The following is an 18,242-nucleotide window of genomic DNA, read 5'->3' as shown; positions in this document are numbered from 1 at the left end:
TAACTGAAGTTAGAAGAGAGCCTTCATGTTTCCCAGGGTGCCTAACTGTCATGTGATTTACATAAACAAGGGAGGAAATCCTCTTGGTGTGTTTAGGGGTGTGTGTCTAATACAGGAACCCATGTTTTCCTGTTATTGAGAAGCATTCTTTAATCTTTTAAGCACATTTTAGGACCTGCATATATTCCAGGTGTGCTGTTTCCTTTAACATTAAAACAGCAGAGCAGAGCATGCCTGTCAGAGAAATGTTAGATCTCCCTTTTGGGTCATACAGGCATACAAAATAAATGAGTTAAATTAAACAGACAGGCAGCCCTGGACAGACTGGTAATATCGCCTGAAGTTAGTTAGGGGAATGGTTGTTCCTAATGGGACTTAAACAGACTTAAACATGGAACTATAGGCTGGACAGGCCATCTGTGAGTGGAAGGCTATAAAATGTCCTCGACTGTGTTAAGAGATGATGACTTTTTAACCATGGAAGTAAATGTAATTGGTGTGAAATGTGCATAAGCTTTTAGCCAAATATAACTGAAATCATGGACAACAAACCTGAGCATTATTTGAATTTTTTTTTTTAACTTTGCTAAATTCTGGTTATGAGCAGAGGGAGAAGATTGTACCGAGACCCTAAAAATAGCCTAGTCCTGGAACAGTAGGGTTCTCACCAGACCTAAAGGCAGGGTGCCCACATTTCATTCCCCTCTAGGTCGCTGCTTTCCTGCCCTAAGGCCCGCAGACACCGAAGCTGCAGGCAGCTCTGTCTGGTATACATGGAGAGCCTTCTGACCACCAACCGTGACTGGAATAGGTGCTTTCTGTCCTCATCCCACAAGGCTTCTTTTTCTGCCATCCGTGGAGCATTTGCATGGTTATTTGAAAGTGGAGGATCTGTGGGCTTATTGAAACTAAGAAGGAATGTGCCACTGATGCGCACTCTTACTAGGACTGCATTCATTACAAGGAGTGTTTTCCACTTTTCCTCACTCCTTCTACTTAATCTTAACAATTCCTACAGCCAGGGCTCAGGAGGGGCTTTTAGGAAAACCCTTTTAAAATCCTTAATTACCTCCCCACCCTTGAGGCTCTAAGTCAGGGAGTAGGCAGACCTAGAAATATTCAGAGTGACTCTCTCCTGGTGGCTGGTGCTGGACCTCTGAGAGGTGACAAGGTCCATCCTCAGCATGGAGGGGAGAACGAAGGCCGGGAGCTGGAAGGGTTCTGACCCTGCTGGTGTGGTGACTTCAAGAATTCATATGGGGCCAGGGGTGGGGGGACCCAGAGTGCCAGATATAGTTATAATCAGATGCAAAGTAGATACAAACCCAACTATATTTTAAAGCCAAATCGTTCTCTCTCTCTTTTTTTTTTTTTTTTGAGTGAGGTATTACTTCTTATCACTGAAGCCTGGAATATTTACACTGGACTATAAAATTAGAAATATGCATTGCATTTCCCTAGGGGAACCAGTAACCTCCACTTCCTGTAAAATGCAGCCTTTCCCAACCGCCCCTGCCTGATGCTCGTCAGCCCCGCGCGCTGCTTTCCCTTTGACCATCACTGGGCGTTTGTAGCCTCCATTAGAGGTACCCAGTGTCAGTTGTTCCAGCCGTGTTCCGTGTGAGTGGATGAAGGCATAGATGAAGCAGCCCTTTGATTATAATTATGTTGTAACTGCTTGAGAGTGCAGATTGTAACTTCTGTTTCCTTCGCATTCACCCCTCACTAAAGGTGCACATAATGATTTTCATTTTCTTTCTCTGCTTCTCTTTCTCTCTCTGTACTTGTCTCCAGCTCTCCCCATCCCTTTGTCCCTCTTTCCCTCCCTCCCTCCCTCCTTCTCTCTCCCCCCAGTATGCACACACATATCTCTCTGTATATACACACAGGTGTATATATACACACTGTACACATACACAGATAGATACATATTATGTCTTTCTCTCTCTCTCATTGCACATATGCATGTAGGTATAAAGTAGAAACACCACTGAGTGAGGACCCAAACCACCCTTCACATCCACTAATCCGAGTGATCTTTCCTTGACAGTGACAAACAAGAAACCCACGCAGGCGTCCATCACGAAGGTCAAACAGTTTGAAGGCTCCACGTCGTTCGTGCGGAGATCACAGTGGATGCTGGAGCAGCTTCGCCAGGTTAATGGCATCGATCCTAATCGGGTGAGTGAGCTGTCCAGTGCTGAGCAAAGGGGTTTTTTTCACACAGAGGCTCTCACTGACCTTGGCAGTTGTCTGAGACATTTTTAACAAGGCTATTTCTCTGTTTCAGTTATGAGGCTAAGACTTTCTGATTCCTGTGCCCTTCTTATGGGAAATTATAAATCTTTTCATCATGTTTGATGGAGACACCGAGGGGGATGCATACTGAAGAAATGCTACCTCCAGTAATATGTTTATCAGCCAAGTGCAAAGAGCAGAGTTCAGATAATCATATCCATGGGTATCAACATGAAAATTGAAACCATGTTCACTGAAGCTCTGTTTATCTCTGAATGTCACCAATCAGATTTATTTACCAAAACTCAAATAAATGATCTGCACCTTAAAAACTACATATTAGAATTCGTTTGGGTTTAATAAGAGAAATATTTCATGGTAGAATTATCTATTTCAAGTACATTCTCTTTGCTCACACCCACCCACCATAAAAGACATCAATAATGAGGAAAAATAAACTGTAAAATGCAACTATGTACTAAAATAGTAAGGGGGAATCTTTTGCTGCCAAATGTTAGGGACAAGATGAATATGGTTCAGTGCTGAGATCCTGAAGGAATCCTTTTCCAAGTCATTGGGAAGGCAGTGTGTAGTCTGCATTCTGACACAAGCTGACATGCAATTAAGCTGCAGGGAATTCTGTGCTCTTAGCTTCCTGGGAACATCTGAAAATACTGTGAGATTTGGGGTTTGTTTGATCAACAGAGAAAGGCGACTCTCTGTGCATCTAGGTACTAATGAAGATGAGTCTTGTGATTAGGACCAAACTCTTTGAAAGGTGTTTTAGCCTTTATGAGTGTCTTGACGTGGTAAACTGGGAGCAGCGGTTTTTACAGCTTGAGATCAGTTGTTATTTCACTGTCTTTTCCAGGACTCTGCAGAGTTTGACTTGTTGTTTGAAAATGCTTTTGACCAGTGGGTAGCCAGCACAGCCTCAGAAAAATGCACCTTCTTCCAGATCCTCCACCACACCTGCCAGCGGTACCTCACAGACCGGAAACCGGAGTTTATCAACTGCCAATCGAAAATCATGGGAGGTGAGTGGGCGTTTGTATGACTTTAGTCATCGTGTTTCCTTCGACTCACTTTTACATACAAAGTTAGGTGTTCAACAGCATAATTAAAGACCAGAAAAAAAAGAATCGAGATGCTCAGTTACTCGGCATGAGGACCATTCCAGGGAGTTCACTGTATGCTTATCTAGACACAGTGGTTTGTTTTCACTCTTACCCAAAAGCTGATCTTTTGAGGAAATAACCATTCAGCTAAGATTATTTGTACTGAGAGAGCAAACCTATCCCATTATTAGAAAAACCTTTTAGTTTGGTTTCTTCACTGCCATTTCTATAATTTCATTGCAGAAGAGTTTTCTGGGTTGCTTTTTCCTAGTATTTCCCAAGATATTTTGCAAATATTAACATGAGCGCTCCTACAGATGTGGTCCTGTTCATTCAGATAGCAACCAGTCTCACGTCTATTCCTCGAACGGCAGGCAGAGCTGAGTTAGGATGAGTTCTGTAAGCCAGCCTTAAGGGGGCGACGACCAGCAGCGGCATCTGAATGAGAAACATTTAGAGGGTGCTTAGCACGTTTCTTTTAGGTGGCATTTCTTTTTAGGGAATTGAAACTGCTAAAAATAAGAAAGCCTTGCCAATCACTCTGAGTTGAGGAAGACTCTTTATATCATTGGTCTTTTCACTGACCTGTTCTCCTGGTTTTGAAAGCATCTTTTAAAAAATGCACCGACTTTGTCTTAATCCAATGTCAAGTGAAGGTCACGTGAGAGACATGACCTCTCCTTGGGCTGTGTATATCTTTCATATGAACATGAGGCAGAATTGTTCTGTCCCAGCAGTTGATGTACACGCTGTCATTTTGCTGTTATGCCGCTAGACGTGAGGAGAAGACGCTGTCCAGTACTTCACTGTTACCCACTGAAGTGTTCGTGTTCCTCTGAAATAGGGAGTTGCTCACATCATAGGAACCTTGAAAGGTCTCCCTTAGGCACTAATGCAGACTCTTGTGCTATAGCTTCTCTATTTCGTCTTAAAAAAATGTAAGAGTTGACGAGTGCATATTTTCTTTAAAGTGGCCACATCCTACGGTACAAAAATGGAAAAAAAATTAGATGTAAGTGTTGAAAGGAAAGGGAATATCAAACATTAACCTCTTACCATTTGGAAAATATAATAAGATGTAGCTTTCTATCATGTCTGTGCCACCGAGGCTGTTCAAATGAATCCTGCTTTGAAAGTCCAGCCTTAATGGACTTAGCCAAAGGTCACAGTGCCCATCTGAGGACCACAGATGGCCACGTTTTCAGGAAATGGAAAATTGCCCAGGAAATCCCAGCTTTCCCTCGTTCTTCATTAGGATTTTCTCTGCTATCTTAGAATCAAATTTGTCTCTTGAGCTGAAGTTCCTGTTATGAAACATTTTCCCCAGTGATCTCAGTATGGTCAGTAGCTTGTCTGGCTAGCGCTTAAGCAGAGTCTCCTCTAAAAATAATATGACATATGGATTTGAAATTTCTGTTGCCCTTGGAGATAGACTTCCCTCAAGCATTCCACTCCCCCAGGTTCCATCCTGAGAGCAGAGAGCATCAGAAACAGTTCCGTCCACAGGAAGGACTGCACGTCCTCAGAATGGAATTGTGAGGTGGAAGCAAGGTGGGCGGAGGCTCACTTCTCCTCTGTCCCTGCGAGGGAAACAAGACGCCTCTTTGCTGCCAAGGTTGGGGAGAGCTTTGGGACTCTTCTCTTCCTCCTCCTCTAAGGGACGGCACTGAGTAGCCCTCTTCTGTGTTGCATCTGAAGCTCTCATTTCTTCTCTCAGAACAGACTCTGTCATTCATTCCTTCTTGGTTCATCGTCCAATAAGATGTACCCTCAGAGTTCCCACACATTCCCACCCAGCTGCTTCTGTCAGTCATTGACCCAGTCTTCCGATGTCTTCCACTGCCCTAGGGACCCCAAATTATGCCAAGTTGAGACAGGAATCTATATATCCAGTGTTAAATTGTTGGTATGTATATTGCATAAAGCTGAAGACTGATTTCCCGTAGTAAGAAAAAGAATAATTTGATGAGACCAAGTGCTAGCAGTGGCTCTGCCTTTTGTGACCATAGGTATGTCTCTCGTCTTCCTTAGACCTCAGTTTTCCCTGGTGGAACATGTGGAGGTTAGACTAGAGGAAATCCAAAATCCCTCTCAGGTCTATCACTGGAGAATCTCTAATTCCTAAGTTATAGCTTTATTGTGTGGGTTAGTCATGTCTTAGCCACTCAAATAGAAGAGTTAAGCAGTTAAATATTGACTAGTCCTGGATTCCCAAGGAAGGCAAGAAGTTTGAACTGAGCAAATTGTAATTTGTTGGCAGCACGTACATCCTTAAAGAGCACAGCCGGTCTTATTTAAACAGCCGCTTACCCTTGATAGCAGCTGCACCCGCACGCCCTAGGTAATTAGCATGCTGATTAGTTTTCCTTTCTGCCAGTTATCACAATTCAGAGACTTCAGAACTGTGTAGTTTTCAGGTCAGTACATTCTGACCGCTTTAACTTTTACGGTACCCACCCCATCTTCAGCAGATGATATCTGTTCCAAATTTGACAGTAGCTTTTGGTCTGGCCTCACAGTAGGGGCCACAAGTGCTAGACACAGTTGTTTGCTGTGCCGTGAACTGTGATAGATTTTGTGATCTGGAGGAACTGGTGTTGGTGTTGGTGTGCTGCCCTCCCTCTGCCATGTCCCTTATGAATGTTATCTCATTTACTTTTTACGGCAGCCTTTGGAAATATCATTTATTATCTCTATTTTACAGAGAAGGAAATAGGAGCAGAGAGATTATTAAACAGCTTGCCAAGGCTCATACAGCCTTTGTCCTCCAGTGGAAGAGCTGAGATTCAAACACAGGCCCTCTCCACTCTAAGAGCATCTTCTTTGGAGCCACTGAGTGGCATGCTCTAGGGAACACCATTGACGTGGTCTTTGGTATGAATGGTGCCCCCCGGAGTTGTGCAGGAAGTTTTGGAACTATTTTAGCCAGCACATTTCCAGGTATTAAAAAAGGGAGCTAAGAGGAGAGGGCCAGAGATTATGGGCAGTTTTAACTTTTTTCCTACTTTTATCACAGGTATATGATTAAGATAATGACTCAAGCATTTTTCCCCCATACTAAGAATGATGGAATCATCAGGGACCTCTAAAATTGTCTTATTTTTGTTTGTTGTTTGTTTTTGTTCATCAGAACTTCAGAATATTAAAGAGATGAAACTGAGGCTGTTTTAGTGGGTGGGGAAGACGCTGGAGCCCTGCCCACTCACCAGGCCTCTCACATGCTTTGTTTCTGGTCCAGCGTGTCACTGGGAAAACTGAAGCCCAGTGATTTCCGGTGGCACGCTGACTTTTGAAGGACAAATCTGCCTGATTCCCACTGAACCACACTTTCTTTAAGACCCCTTCAAATAGGATTGTCGTGTAAGCCTCTACAGTTCCATGAGGTTCTTCTCTTAATACTTATTGATTGTGTATCTCCCATATGGCCATATTTTTCTTCTTCCCTTGGGGAAAGTCAGTTCCACAGAAATAAATTCTTCGGCATAGTTGAAACTCTTTCCTCCAAACATGATATTTCCTTGTCTCCAGAGAATAGACTGGGAAGCTTTGCTCTGATGCTGGTTACAGGATTCAGGAGACACGTCTAAAGTCTACAGTTGTAAAGACCCTCATAAACTGAAAGCGAGCAGGATGCTGTAAGCAGCTGTGAGAGGAGAAGCATTGGCTTCCTCTGCCTCAGCCAGCATCTTTGCAGCCATCTTCCTTCCCTGGGTGGTTGGGGGGGTTTGTCTTCAAGCCTTGATCATTCCTAACCTCCACTTTACCTCTCTTTCAGTTCAGTAAAGGTCAGTCACCTTCAAAACTACAAAGCCATTCATTCAGCTGCTGGGTTCCTAAGGTACCAAGCAGCCTGTATAGATGGAAGGCAGAGGTGTGGAGCCAGTCTGGCTGCTGCGATGTCAGGTGGCATCGTGAGCGATGGAGCCCTGAAGGTGAACTCGCGGGTTCACAGAGGTCATATTTACTTCTGAGATGGTAGCTTTTTCCTGTTTATCACAAGCAGAGATGATGCTGTGCTGTTACATGTGTGATAACACATCTGTACTTCAAAGATGCCTCGCAGGAGTTAATCACACACATAGAACTTTAGACTCCAGAAGAGAGACTTGCTTTCAGCTAGGGGGAGAAATGGTCTGCTCCAAATAGTAGCGTCAGTTTAGCTATAATGGACGTGTCATATTGAGACACAGTCCCAAGAGAGACTTTCTGTTTCACTTTCTTCATGCTGCTTAATAAAATGTGAGCGAATCCCACATAGCTCCCCGTTGCTATTTTATTTCCGCTGACCTTCTGTAGTGATTATTGTTGGCCTGTTATTTTTTTATGCCTAATACTGGAAACTAAAGAAATCCTTAATGGTGTTGGCAACATCTATGTTAGAACCACAAAATAGATGCTTTGTAAACCTATTTTCTTTTTAGTAAGTGTGGTAAATTATTTGCAGGGGGAAAAAAGTGACTTATTCTTCAAGGCAAGGTTTTATTTAAACTGAAGCCGGGCCTAGCATTTTCCCTCAATTCTGAGCCCAAGCCCCTTGGCCGACTCATTCAGTTACCTCTCCTCACTCTTTCATCTGTTCTCCGTGGGGCATCCTTCCGTGGGCCCCACCTAGACCGTTCGAGGCCCAGCTGGTTCCACAGGCGTTTACTCAGCACCATCTGCCTGTCGGACACTGAGCTACCTGTGAGCATCCAACAACCAAGTAGGCACCTTTGCCAACTTTACTTACGTCCCTGGAGGGACGTCAGGTGCAACAGGTATAAAAGAGTTATGATACACCAGGGTGATGGTGGAGCTGCATTTAAAGGATGGTTGGCAGTTGACAGACATTACAGGGCAGGATGAAACAAATTCTCTCATTACAACAGTAAATCCAGACTGTTGCATTTCAATGTTGGCTATATTCAGAATTTGAAATGTGGCAGATTGTTTTTCCACAATGCAGGCTATTTTGAAGTGGCATGTATTTTTATCATCATCAAAGGGTATTTCTTAAGCATTGTCCTTCTGTGCGCAGTCCTTCAGAGGATGGGATGAAGCCTAGACTTCTGAGCTCTATTAGCATTGCAGGGACGCAGATGTCCCTGAGGTCTCCTTCAGAGCAGGCTGGCCCTCGTTTGCCCCTGCTGATGGGTGTGCTAAACGAGAACCGAATGGCTTTTTCTGGACTCCCCTGAGGTGGAACAGAATCTCAGGATTCAGACAGTGACTTTGTACTGTACCTTTCTCCAAAACAATGCAGGGGCATCCCTGGGGGAGTCGTGCAAGCATTTCAACTTGGGAGTGCCCCGAGCACGGGCATGTGTAAGGTGTGGTCACAAAGGAACGACACAAAGAGCGCAGGTGCGCATCCTAGCAGGGTTCTTATGAAAAGGAAAAATCAAAAAAACAAAAAGGTGGTTGATATGGTCATTCTTAGTCCAAATATATTAACATAGTGCTCTAAGAGAATCTATAACATTTGCCACAATTTTAATTTTCCTTGTGTTTTAAGGTTTTCTGTCAATGAATAATGGCTTTGTGGGATGTAGACCTCACACTCCTAACCGTAGGCACATTACAAAGAGTCGCTTGTTTCTCAAGAATAAATTCACATGTAATTTTGCCTCTACGTCTCAAACCTTTAATATACTTTGGGATTCAAGCGCGCGCACGCGCACACACACACGCGCACACACACGCACACACACACACGCACACGCACACACACACACACACCCCGGAGATTATACTTCACATAAAGAGTTACACTGTATTAAAACTACCTTGCAGTGGGGAGGTTATAGCTCAGTGGTAGAGTGCCTGCTTAGCATGCACAAGGTCCTGGGTTCAATCCCCAGTCCCTCCACTAAGTAAATAGATTAATAAACCTAATTACCTTCCCCACCCCAAATTTTTTTAATTAAAAAAAAAAAAAACAAAAAACAACCCGCCACGTCGTTGCTTCTTGATCTCATGTAGATACAGAGCAGGGGAGGAGGACAGGCTGATGCACTGTTGTGAGAGAGTCAGAAAGTGTTTCCACCAGCTCTTTAAATCCTGAGGAATCCATGTCATTGTTCCTCCAGTGAGGTTTTGTTGTCCTTGAAGAAGAAATAACAAAATAACGAACTTCGGTTATCCTCTACCGTGGTACAAACGAGGAAACTGATTTGCAGGGAACCTGGCTCGGATCCCACAGTGACAAGGGCTGGAGCTGGTACCTCCGTCAGCTCTACCACTTACCCCCAGCCATTCAGTGGAGACCAGGACTTCCAAATGCCCTCAACAAGCAAAGGTCTTCTTTTCCTTACATTGATTCAGCCAGGCAACAGAGGCGATAACACCAATTGAACAAGATATTTATGAGGCTCAAATTAATGGAGGTACTGGGGATTGAACTCAGGACCTCATGCATGCTAAGCATGCGCTCTACCACCAAGCTGTACCCACCCACCGAGGCTCAAATTAAAAATTCTGTTACAAAGTTCTCTGTAAATGACTGTTCATATTAATTGCATGCACATACAGGCTCAGCACCCGCTCTCCATCACTCCATCCTCTTCACTGCAGCCAGTACCATCTTTTCTTACACAGCGTGATAGTTTATTTAAGAGTTGCTTTATAGAACCTTTTTGGAGAGAGTAAGAAATTAATAGGAACCAAAAATTGTGCATCAGTAAAAATAACAGTATAAATGTTTTCATATACAATTGGAAAAGCCCCGTTTGGGGGATTATTTTTGTCTGGGTTATTGGGATCCCACCAGTGTAACCACTACCTGAAACAAGTTCAATGTTTATTGTGCTACATAAACTACTCACGTAACTATCTGACATCAGCTGACTGCTGTTTGGAGCAGGATGTTGTATCAGAAGCTATGTTTCAGGATCTGACTCTTTTGCGCATTTATTTTTAAAATTTGGGATGAGATTACCAATCATTATGTTGGGTATTTTCTCATATTTTCTGATTCAGTCATTTTACTTCATCTTGTTTCCACAAAGTGAATCGAAAGCAGATACTTTTATTTTCAGTGGGAAAATGAAGTAACCAAGGACTAGTTCCTTAAGTTCCACCCGATTCTGTGCATGATGTAAATGACTAGTAACTAAAGAAAAATTGGGTCACAGATGTGGTTTTATCTTTTTCATTGCCTGTTGGCTGTAAGCTCCACTGAAATGCATGCTGTGAAACAGCTGGTGGGTTATGGTTAGTCATCCTGGGCCCAGTGACTTTGTGCATTAAGTGCTCTTTGAATCATAGCTCTCCATCAAAATCTTGAAGCAAACCAGGCTACATAAGGGTACTTCCGAGGTATCATTTATTGGCGTGACAAGGATCGTGAACACATTTTGTCTATCCCAGGGTTAAATAATCTGCAATAGATGATAGCCATTTCTACTTTCAGAATCCACCAGAACATGTAATCAATTACACAAATTGATGTAGTGAAAGAACAGACTAGATTCATTTCCCCCTGACTTTGGCAGCCTCACTCATTAGCTCTGTAACTTTCTCTAAGGTGCTCAACTTACACTCAGCCTGCATGTTTTTCTATATCGTGGATAGCAGCATATACCTTGAAGAAATAGTGTGGGGATTAAAATGAATTTAAAGTACTCAACCAGATGGGAATTTTGCAAAGTGCCAGTACAAGTCTGAATATTCTATTTAAAAAGCATGGAAATTATACTATGACTCTCCATAATATTATATGCTTTCTTCCAGGATATTTATCAAAAGCTCTTTCTTATGAAAGAAGCAAGAAAATATTCTTAAGCTTTCCTGATCCACGTTGGGCATAAGAATGGCAAAAAAAAAAAAAAAAAGCAATTTCTTTGTTCCAAGTGGGAATGAACTGAGCTATATTATAGATATTTCAAATGTCTAGAATTCTGGGTTGTTGGCCATGGTTTATAGAATGCTGAACGTGTTGCATTTTATGTCTGACATTTATAGAATGCATATGTTACTGATGACTTTACCAAAACAACAATGCTTAGAATATATTGAGTGCCACTGTGCCAGAGATCAGGGCACATAATTCAGTTCTTGTAGGAAAGAAAAAAAAAACCTAAAACATGTTTTCTGAACTTTATGAGAGAAAAGAAATATTCTTTTTTTTCCACCAACGTTATCTTCAACCTAGACTATTATTTTGCGTCCACTTCTCTTTCCACATCCAAAAAAGGAGGCAATTGGATCAGAGTCAAGTTGTTTAATACTGTTAGACATGAAATGGTATTTCTGAAACAGACATAAAAGGCATGCTGTATGATGTCCATACTTTTAGATACCCAGACACATACCATTTTTAAAAGAATTTGGGTGACATGAGTTTGCCAACCAATTTTCTGTGTAAGACGTTAAAAAATCTTCATCTCCAGTATCACCCTAATTTCATAAAGGTTTACTTTGATACTAAAAAGGGACATAATCTCTGAGTATAAAGGGCTATTCCTTATACTGAAAGCATTTACCTTAATGAAAACCTTAACTACGTTGTCCTCATTTTTCCTAGACCAATAAAAACCCCATCGTCAGCTGGCATTTAAAAATTGTTGCTCTGCTGTAACATAGAAGCATCAAGAACTAAAAATTACTTGGAATTTTAGTGAAGAGAAGCTGTAAATTCTCAAGAGCAGTAACTGGTTCTGAAAATGGTTATTTAGCGATTCATGAAATTCATTCCCACGTCGGGGGAAACCACTCAGAGCACACACCTTTAGGACAGCAGATCAGAATGTAATCTTCAGGGTTGAAAGCTCTAGTCCTATTCCTTCCCTGGAATAGAAGTAAGGAATTTATGCTTAATACCTGAGAAACTATCCAGAAATATGAGATTTCAAAAACCTTTAATGAAGGGGTAAATAAAATGGCTTTCCCCCCCATTATATCCTAAGCTTTAAAAAATTTCAGTCTTGTATCTGATCATTAAAGTAAGACTGAGTCACTAGATTTATCACATGGAGTTATTTGAAATTTGGACATTGATGTAAATATGAAGCTGGAGACTTCAGATTTATAAGACCAAACGTTTCTCACCCTTCTACTCACAATATGCCTGCCCAGGGTTGGGTTCATTAGCTGTCCTGCAAGAAGCAAGAGAATTAGGGATGCCAAATTTAGGAAGTCAAAATAGAAGATGCACAGTAAAATTTGAATTTCAGATAAACAGTGGATATTTTTTTGTATAAATATATCCCACGCAATATTTGGGACAACTGAAAAATTATCCATTGTTTACCTGAAATTCGGATTTTACTGAGTGTCCTGTATTTTATCTAGCAACCTTCGTGGGCATCCCAGTTTCTAGCCACCATAACAAATATTAAAAGCAAAGTAAGTTTATAGATTAAATAAACTTAAGGATGGCCAATTATTAGGACTTAAAGATAATTTGAGATGGGAATCTCTCAGGCATAATGTTAGCTGATCAAAAATACAGAGGAAAATATGAGACAGACTGTGAAACAAGGACTATTAAAAAACCTATTGTGGGTATTCTACAGAGAAAAGTGCTTTTAAAATGCAAATTAAATTAGTAATAATTATAGAAATTCCGCTAAAGCTCTTTTGTAACCAAACATGAGATTCCTGGTTAATTTTGCACAGGAAAGGAAGCTGAATCCTGAGTCTGAATGTCTTTGGCTTGGTTTTGAGGAGTTAGTTTACTGCAAGAACAAGGAAAGGAGCCTGCCACTGACTCCTGGGGACACCAGCAGAACTAAGGCTCCCCATTTATGGAGAAAGAGTAAGGGTCTCAAGAACTGGCAGGAGCTGCCCCTTTAAAAATGTAGCCTCCTCTCTGGCCAGTCTGATGGTTTTCTTCGTGATGGAAGTGACTGGTCTAGCGAGGACCCTGGTCGGACCCTGTGGCTTGCCTGCAAGCTCTGCCTCACCTTTGTCCACAGGGTCCATCTGTAGCCTTCTCTCACTGTCACGTAAACGCGCACGGAAAGTGACCCTGGCTTAGCTTTTGGTTGGCTGGTTTGATTTGGGTTTTGTTCCAGCTTCATATGAGTACAGCATCCAAAGGTCTTGCTACTGTCGGGTCCCTGAACCATTCCCTGCGTCATACCCGTGAAGGGGGAAGAATATCTTCAATGTTTTCTGGCCATGAAAGCACACCGAGCATATTTCAACTGCAAGACTTGAGTGGCAGGAAGGCAATAAAACAAATCAGTCATTATATTGAGGAAAAATATATGTTTTAGGAAAAGAATGAGGAAAGTCTTCGTTGGCTTAGGGACTCTCTTTCTCCAGCTTCCGAGTGGTTGAATTGTGAGGTGGCAAATGAGTGCCTTTTAGACTTAGTGGGTGCTGTTAGTGGCAAAGCGACTACTTGTTTTCCTTTTGTTTAAATTAGTGGTTCATGCCAAAAAAGACAGTAGTAAGGAAGACTCAGAGTATTTTTGAGTTTAGATATCTAAGCAGAAACTGAGTGTTTATGCTTTGAGAAAATCTAAATTGTTATAATTACTCGTAATACTATGCCTTGTAGAAAAGAACCTTCAAGTGGAATCAGTGTCCCCCTCCTTGAATCCGACTGAGAACATTCTGGTCAGGATCAGCTTCATGCCCCTTATGACACAGAGAAGTAAACAGCACAGAGTATGATGGGTAAAAGTCAGGGGCATTCCCTGCATCACGTATAAATATGGCACACGATCTAATCTCCTTGTGATTATTTCTACTATCATATATTATTCCCTTGATCAGTGTTTCACTCCATCCTGTGGACCTTATTTTCACAGTTGGTTGATTTTATTGATCTTCTTTCCAGTTCTCATTATAAGAGGTTGAGACTTAAGGGGAGGGGAGGCTGTTTTGTACAAGCTCAGAGTAGATTCACACATCTGTGATAAGAGCCAAAAGCTTGTCCTGACGGTTTGCTTCTAGGACTGTTAGTTTTTTAGAGACCACGTAAAGGAGAGGAAAAACACGTTTGTACTTGTAAGAAAGTCTTTTTTTTCATAATTTTATTTTTTTAACTTTTTTTATTGATTTATAATCATTTCACAATGTTGTGTCAAATTCCAGTGTAGAGCACAATTTTTCAGTTATACATGAACATATATATATTCATTGTCACATTTTTTTCTCTGTGAGCTACCGTAAGATCTTGTATATATTTCCCTGTGCTATACTGTGTAAGGAAGTCTTTTAGGTGTCAGTATACAATCCTTGTGCATTTTCTTTAACCTTTTGACTTTCTGACTTGAATACGATGGAATATAATTGTTTAAAGGCTTAATCATTTAAAAGCAAATGGTCATAACCTTAGAGTTAATGCATATTTTAATTTTCTATTCACAGTAGGTTTACCATCTTGGCCATTTGTATAGTTTCCTAATAATGCTATAAGCATTTAGCACAAACTTAGTGGCTTAGAACAACACAAATGTATTGTCTTACAGCTGTGGAGGGCAGAAGTCTAGAGTGGGTCCGTAAGGCTGTGTTTCTTCTGGAGGCTCTAGGGAAGAACTTGTTTTCTTGCTTTTTCACCCTCTAGAGGCTGCTTGTTCTGTGGTTTGTGTCTCTTCCCTCTATCTTCAGAGTCCCCAGTGCAGCATCTTCGAATCTTTCTCTCTGGCTTTTACACTCCTGCCTCCTCCTTATAAGGACCCCTCTGGTTATATTGAGTTGACCCCGGTAATTCAGGACAATCTTCCCATCTGAAGATCCTTAACTTAAGCACAGCTGCAAAAATCCCTTTTACTGTGTAAGGTAATATGTTCACAGGTTCTGGGAATTAGGATGTGGGCATCTTTGAGAAGCTGGTGTTCTCCTACCGTACCATTTTTCTAAAAGCTAGAATATACACTATTGTAAATGTCCTACATTTTTTTCCTTTTATAAGATGTATTTTTAAGTATTTCCTATAGGCTGTATTTCTTGTATGAATCTATTATGACTTAACACATTTGAATTTAGAAACACGTAAACTTTTTAGGAAGACTCAGTACTTAAGTGGCTGAAAGGGCTTGCTTGTGCGACATTATCCAGAAGCTCCTTACTTTACCGGCTGCAATATTTGTACCCTGGCCCTTTCTCATCACTTAAGGAGTTGATTTTCCTGAATAATTAGGTTCTTTACAAGTTTCTAGGGGGTCTGAGTATTTTAGGAAGTCTTTTGAGGTGGAGATGCTGTAGTCCATTTTGTTTTGTTAAAGATTATTCTTTTCCTTGGTGTTCCCCTTCCTGCATCCTCAGAAAATGATCTACCTGCCCTACCTGTAAACACCTTGGTGGTATTCCTCTAGAGACTGACAGTTCCTCTTCAGCTTTGATATAAAATGTCAAGGTCAAGTGTATTTAACACATACTCATCAGACAAGTTCACGTTAGCTGGTTGGATTTATCGCTTTAATTCAACATACGTTTAGAAGTGATCCAACATGAGCACCTGAAATGCAATTAACATGTTCATTCAATAGTTTTCTGTATTTCTTGGGATGTGTATGTACCTCCTTCTCTGTGGTATTGCTTCTTAAATCTTGTCTTCCTGGTATGGTGCATTACACATTAGAAAGAAAGAAACTTTGTGCAGATCTGGGTTTGACTTTCTGATCTGTTGTTTACTACCCATGGATGAGTTACTTAAACTGTAAGCTTGACTTCCTCTTCTAAAACAGAATAATAATGCTTATTCCATGGGGTTGTTGTAAGATTTTAAATAAGGTCATGTGTGAGCATTTAGCGTGGTGCATAGGGAGAACTGTGGAATGCAGTGGTAGCTGTTATAATTAATAATTATATTAGTACATTATAATTAATGTTTTCCTTTAAATTCTGCCTTCCTGTTGTCCTGCCTTGCCTCCTATTAAGGGGAATTAATACAGAATTAGAGACACAGAGGAGAGAGTGGAGGTACAGAGATACTTAGCTTTCAAAGTTGCCCTTACATCAGGTACAGCAGAGATGCAGCCATATGTATTCGTATTTGCATTTTTCTTAACTTCTAGGGAAAAAGGCAGCTAATGGATGATGACACTGATAGTCACCACACTGAGTTCCTACTATATGGGGCAATTTTTTTTAGTTCACATTAATTTTAAAAAGTAATTATCGTTATCCCCATTTACAGGTAAAGAAATTAGGTCTCAGGTTACTTAACTGCCTACAGTCACACAGATAATAAAAGAAAGGCAGGATTTGAACCTGTCTGTTCCTAAAATCTATCTTTCCGTCTTACCCCTTGGAGAAAAGCAGAGAAACTCTTCAGAGCTGTCACTGATGCATGGTTTTGTCTAAAAGTTCGAAGTGTTCTTCCAGCAAAATTGGGTTCTCTTCTCATTTCACCAGCAGTTAGTATAGTTCTTGGCATTGGTCAGTGTTGTATTTTCAGTATAATATTTGAACTACCATAGTCATTGCTTTATCACTATTAAGTTTTTTTCCAGTTAAGTGTTTGACTAAGTTCACTCTCCTAAGGCTGCCCTTTCTTATGTATTTCAGGTCATATTTTCTTTTCCTCTAGGAACACATCTTTGAAATTATATTATACTTTAAAAGGAAAATGCAGTTTTATTTGTTGAAATTTAAGATATACGTACATTTTCAGCAATACATATGTTACATAAAGTATGATACATTTACATCCAACTCTTTTGCATAAATAAACACTTACAGACCAGCGACACCAGGGGTAACTAAGGTGGAGTCCCTGGTAAGGCAGCCTTTGAAACTAGAATATGTATGAATCTTCTTCTGGAAAGTAAAAGCCTTGGAAGAACATGGTAAAGCTTTCCTCAATGATGACTAAGAAAATTCCAAATTACGATTCCCCTCTTTTGGACTATTATCCTTCTCAGCTTTATCTCTTAAAAGCTGAGTAAATGCAAGCACAAATAGCTGGATTTCTTTCTGATTAAGATTAAGTAAAAAGCTGCCAAGTTTTAAGTTCTAAAACAGATCATAATAAACAAGACCACTGAATTATTGCTGCTTCTCCCCCCCCCCCCCCCCAACTGCCGTTAAAAAAAGTAAATTTAAATGCAGCATTTGGGACCATCTACTTTCAATTTGCCAGGCTTAGGTAAATAAGAGAATCTGTCATAAGATATAATCAGCTTTTTCTTTGTTTGCTGGTGAGAACAAATGGAAAAATAAGTTTTATCACTGCTGAACGTTACAGAATTTTTGGATTGTTATACTGATAAAAATGAATGTTTTAAAAATTGAATATTGGAGCTATTCAGCATTGTAAATTCACATTTTGAGACTCCTTCAGCATCACCACATACAAAATAGAGGAGATTGAAAAGAAATGGTCACTTTCAGGAAAAAAGATAAGTATGTGCCTAAACCAGAATCATAAAACAGCAGGAATGAAGCTACTTGCCTGCTGGGCTGCAGGTCTGGAAAGAGGTAGTTTGAATTCCATGCTGTAAAAGTGACTAAAAGTGCCCCATGCAAAGCAGAAGACCAGAGCCACATTCACTGCTTGGAACCAAGCCTGTTCTGCCCAAGTAAGGAATCTACCAGTAAGTCATGACCAACTGCTTTATGGGGTAGTGGCTTACAAGAACCTGCATTCCTGGGGAAGCAAGAGAAAGCAGACACAGCCTTTCACCCAAGACTGGGAGCCAGCTGCCCGCTGGCTTAGGGCTGGCTCTGCGATATCCAGAATAGCACCCAGGACAGGAGCCTCAGACCATCACTTTAAGTCCCAGTTGTCTTAGGTGCCAATCCTGGAAAGAAAACTACACATAGGGAGGAAAGGACCAAAGTGAGCTTTATTTTTTTATTTATTTTTAATTATTTTTAAATGGAGGTTCTGGGGATTAAACCTAGGACCTCATGCATGGTAAGCACATGCTCTACTATTGAGCTGTTACCCTCCCCCTGAGAAAGAACCAAAGTGATGAGGAAAAGGGGGAAGAAATTAAAATTTCCCAC

General features: G+C 41.0%; 1 protein-coding gene across 1 annotated transcript in view; it reads left to right on the top strand.

The window, feature by feature from the left end:
* The window catches only part of STXBP6 (syntaxin binding protein 6), a 222,358-nt gene that overhangs the window by 169,041 nt on the left and 35,075 nt on the right, over positions 1 to 18,242 (top strand). The window contains exons 3-4 of the mRNA XM_031453518.2: positions 2,051 to 2,181; positions 3,110 to 3,275. Coding sequence (XP_031309378.1) covers positions 2,051 to 2,181; positions 3,110 to 3,275 — 297 coding nt within the window. The remainder of the gene's footprint in view (positions 1 to 2,050; positions 2,182 to 3,109; positions 3,276 to 18,242) is intronic.

Source organism: Camelus dromedarius, chromosome 5 (genome assembly GCF_036321535.1).
Source record: "Camelus dromedarius isolate mCamDro1 chromosome 5, mCamDro1.pat, whole genome shotgun sequence".
Taxonomy (NCBI): domain Eukaryota; kingdom Metazoa; phylum Chordata; class Mammalia; order Artiodactyla; family Camelidae; genus Camelus; species Camelus dromedarius.
The sequence above is the reverse complement of the archived record's forward strand: the minus strand, read 5'-3'. Positions and strand labels throughout refer to the sequence as shown.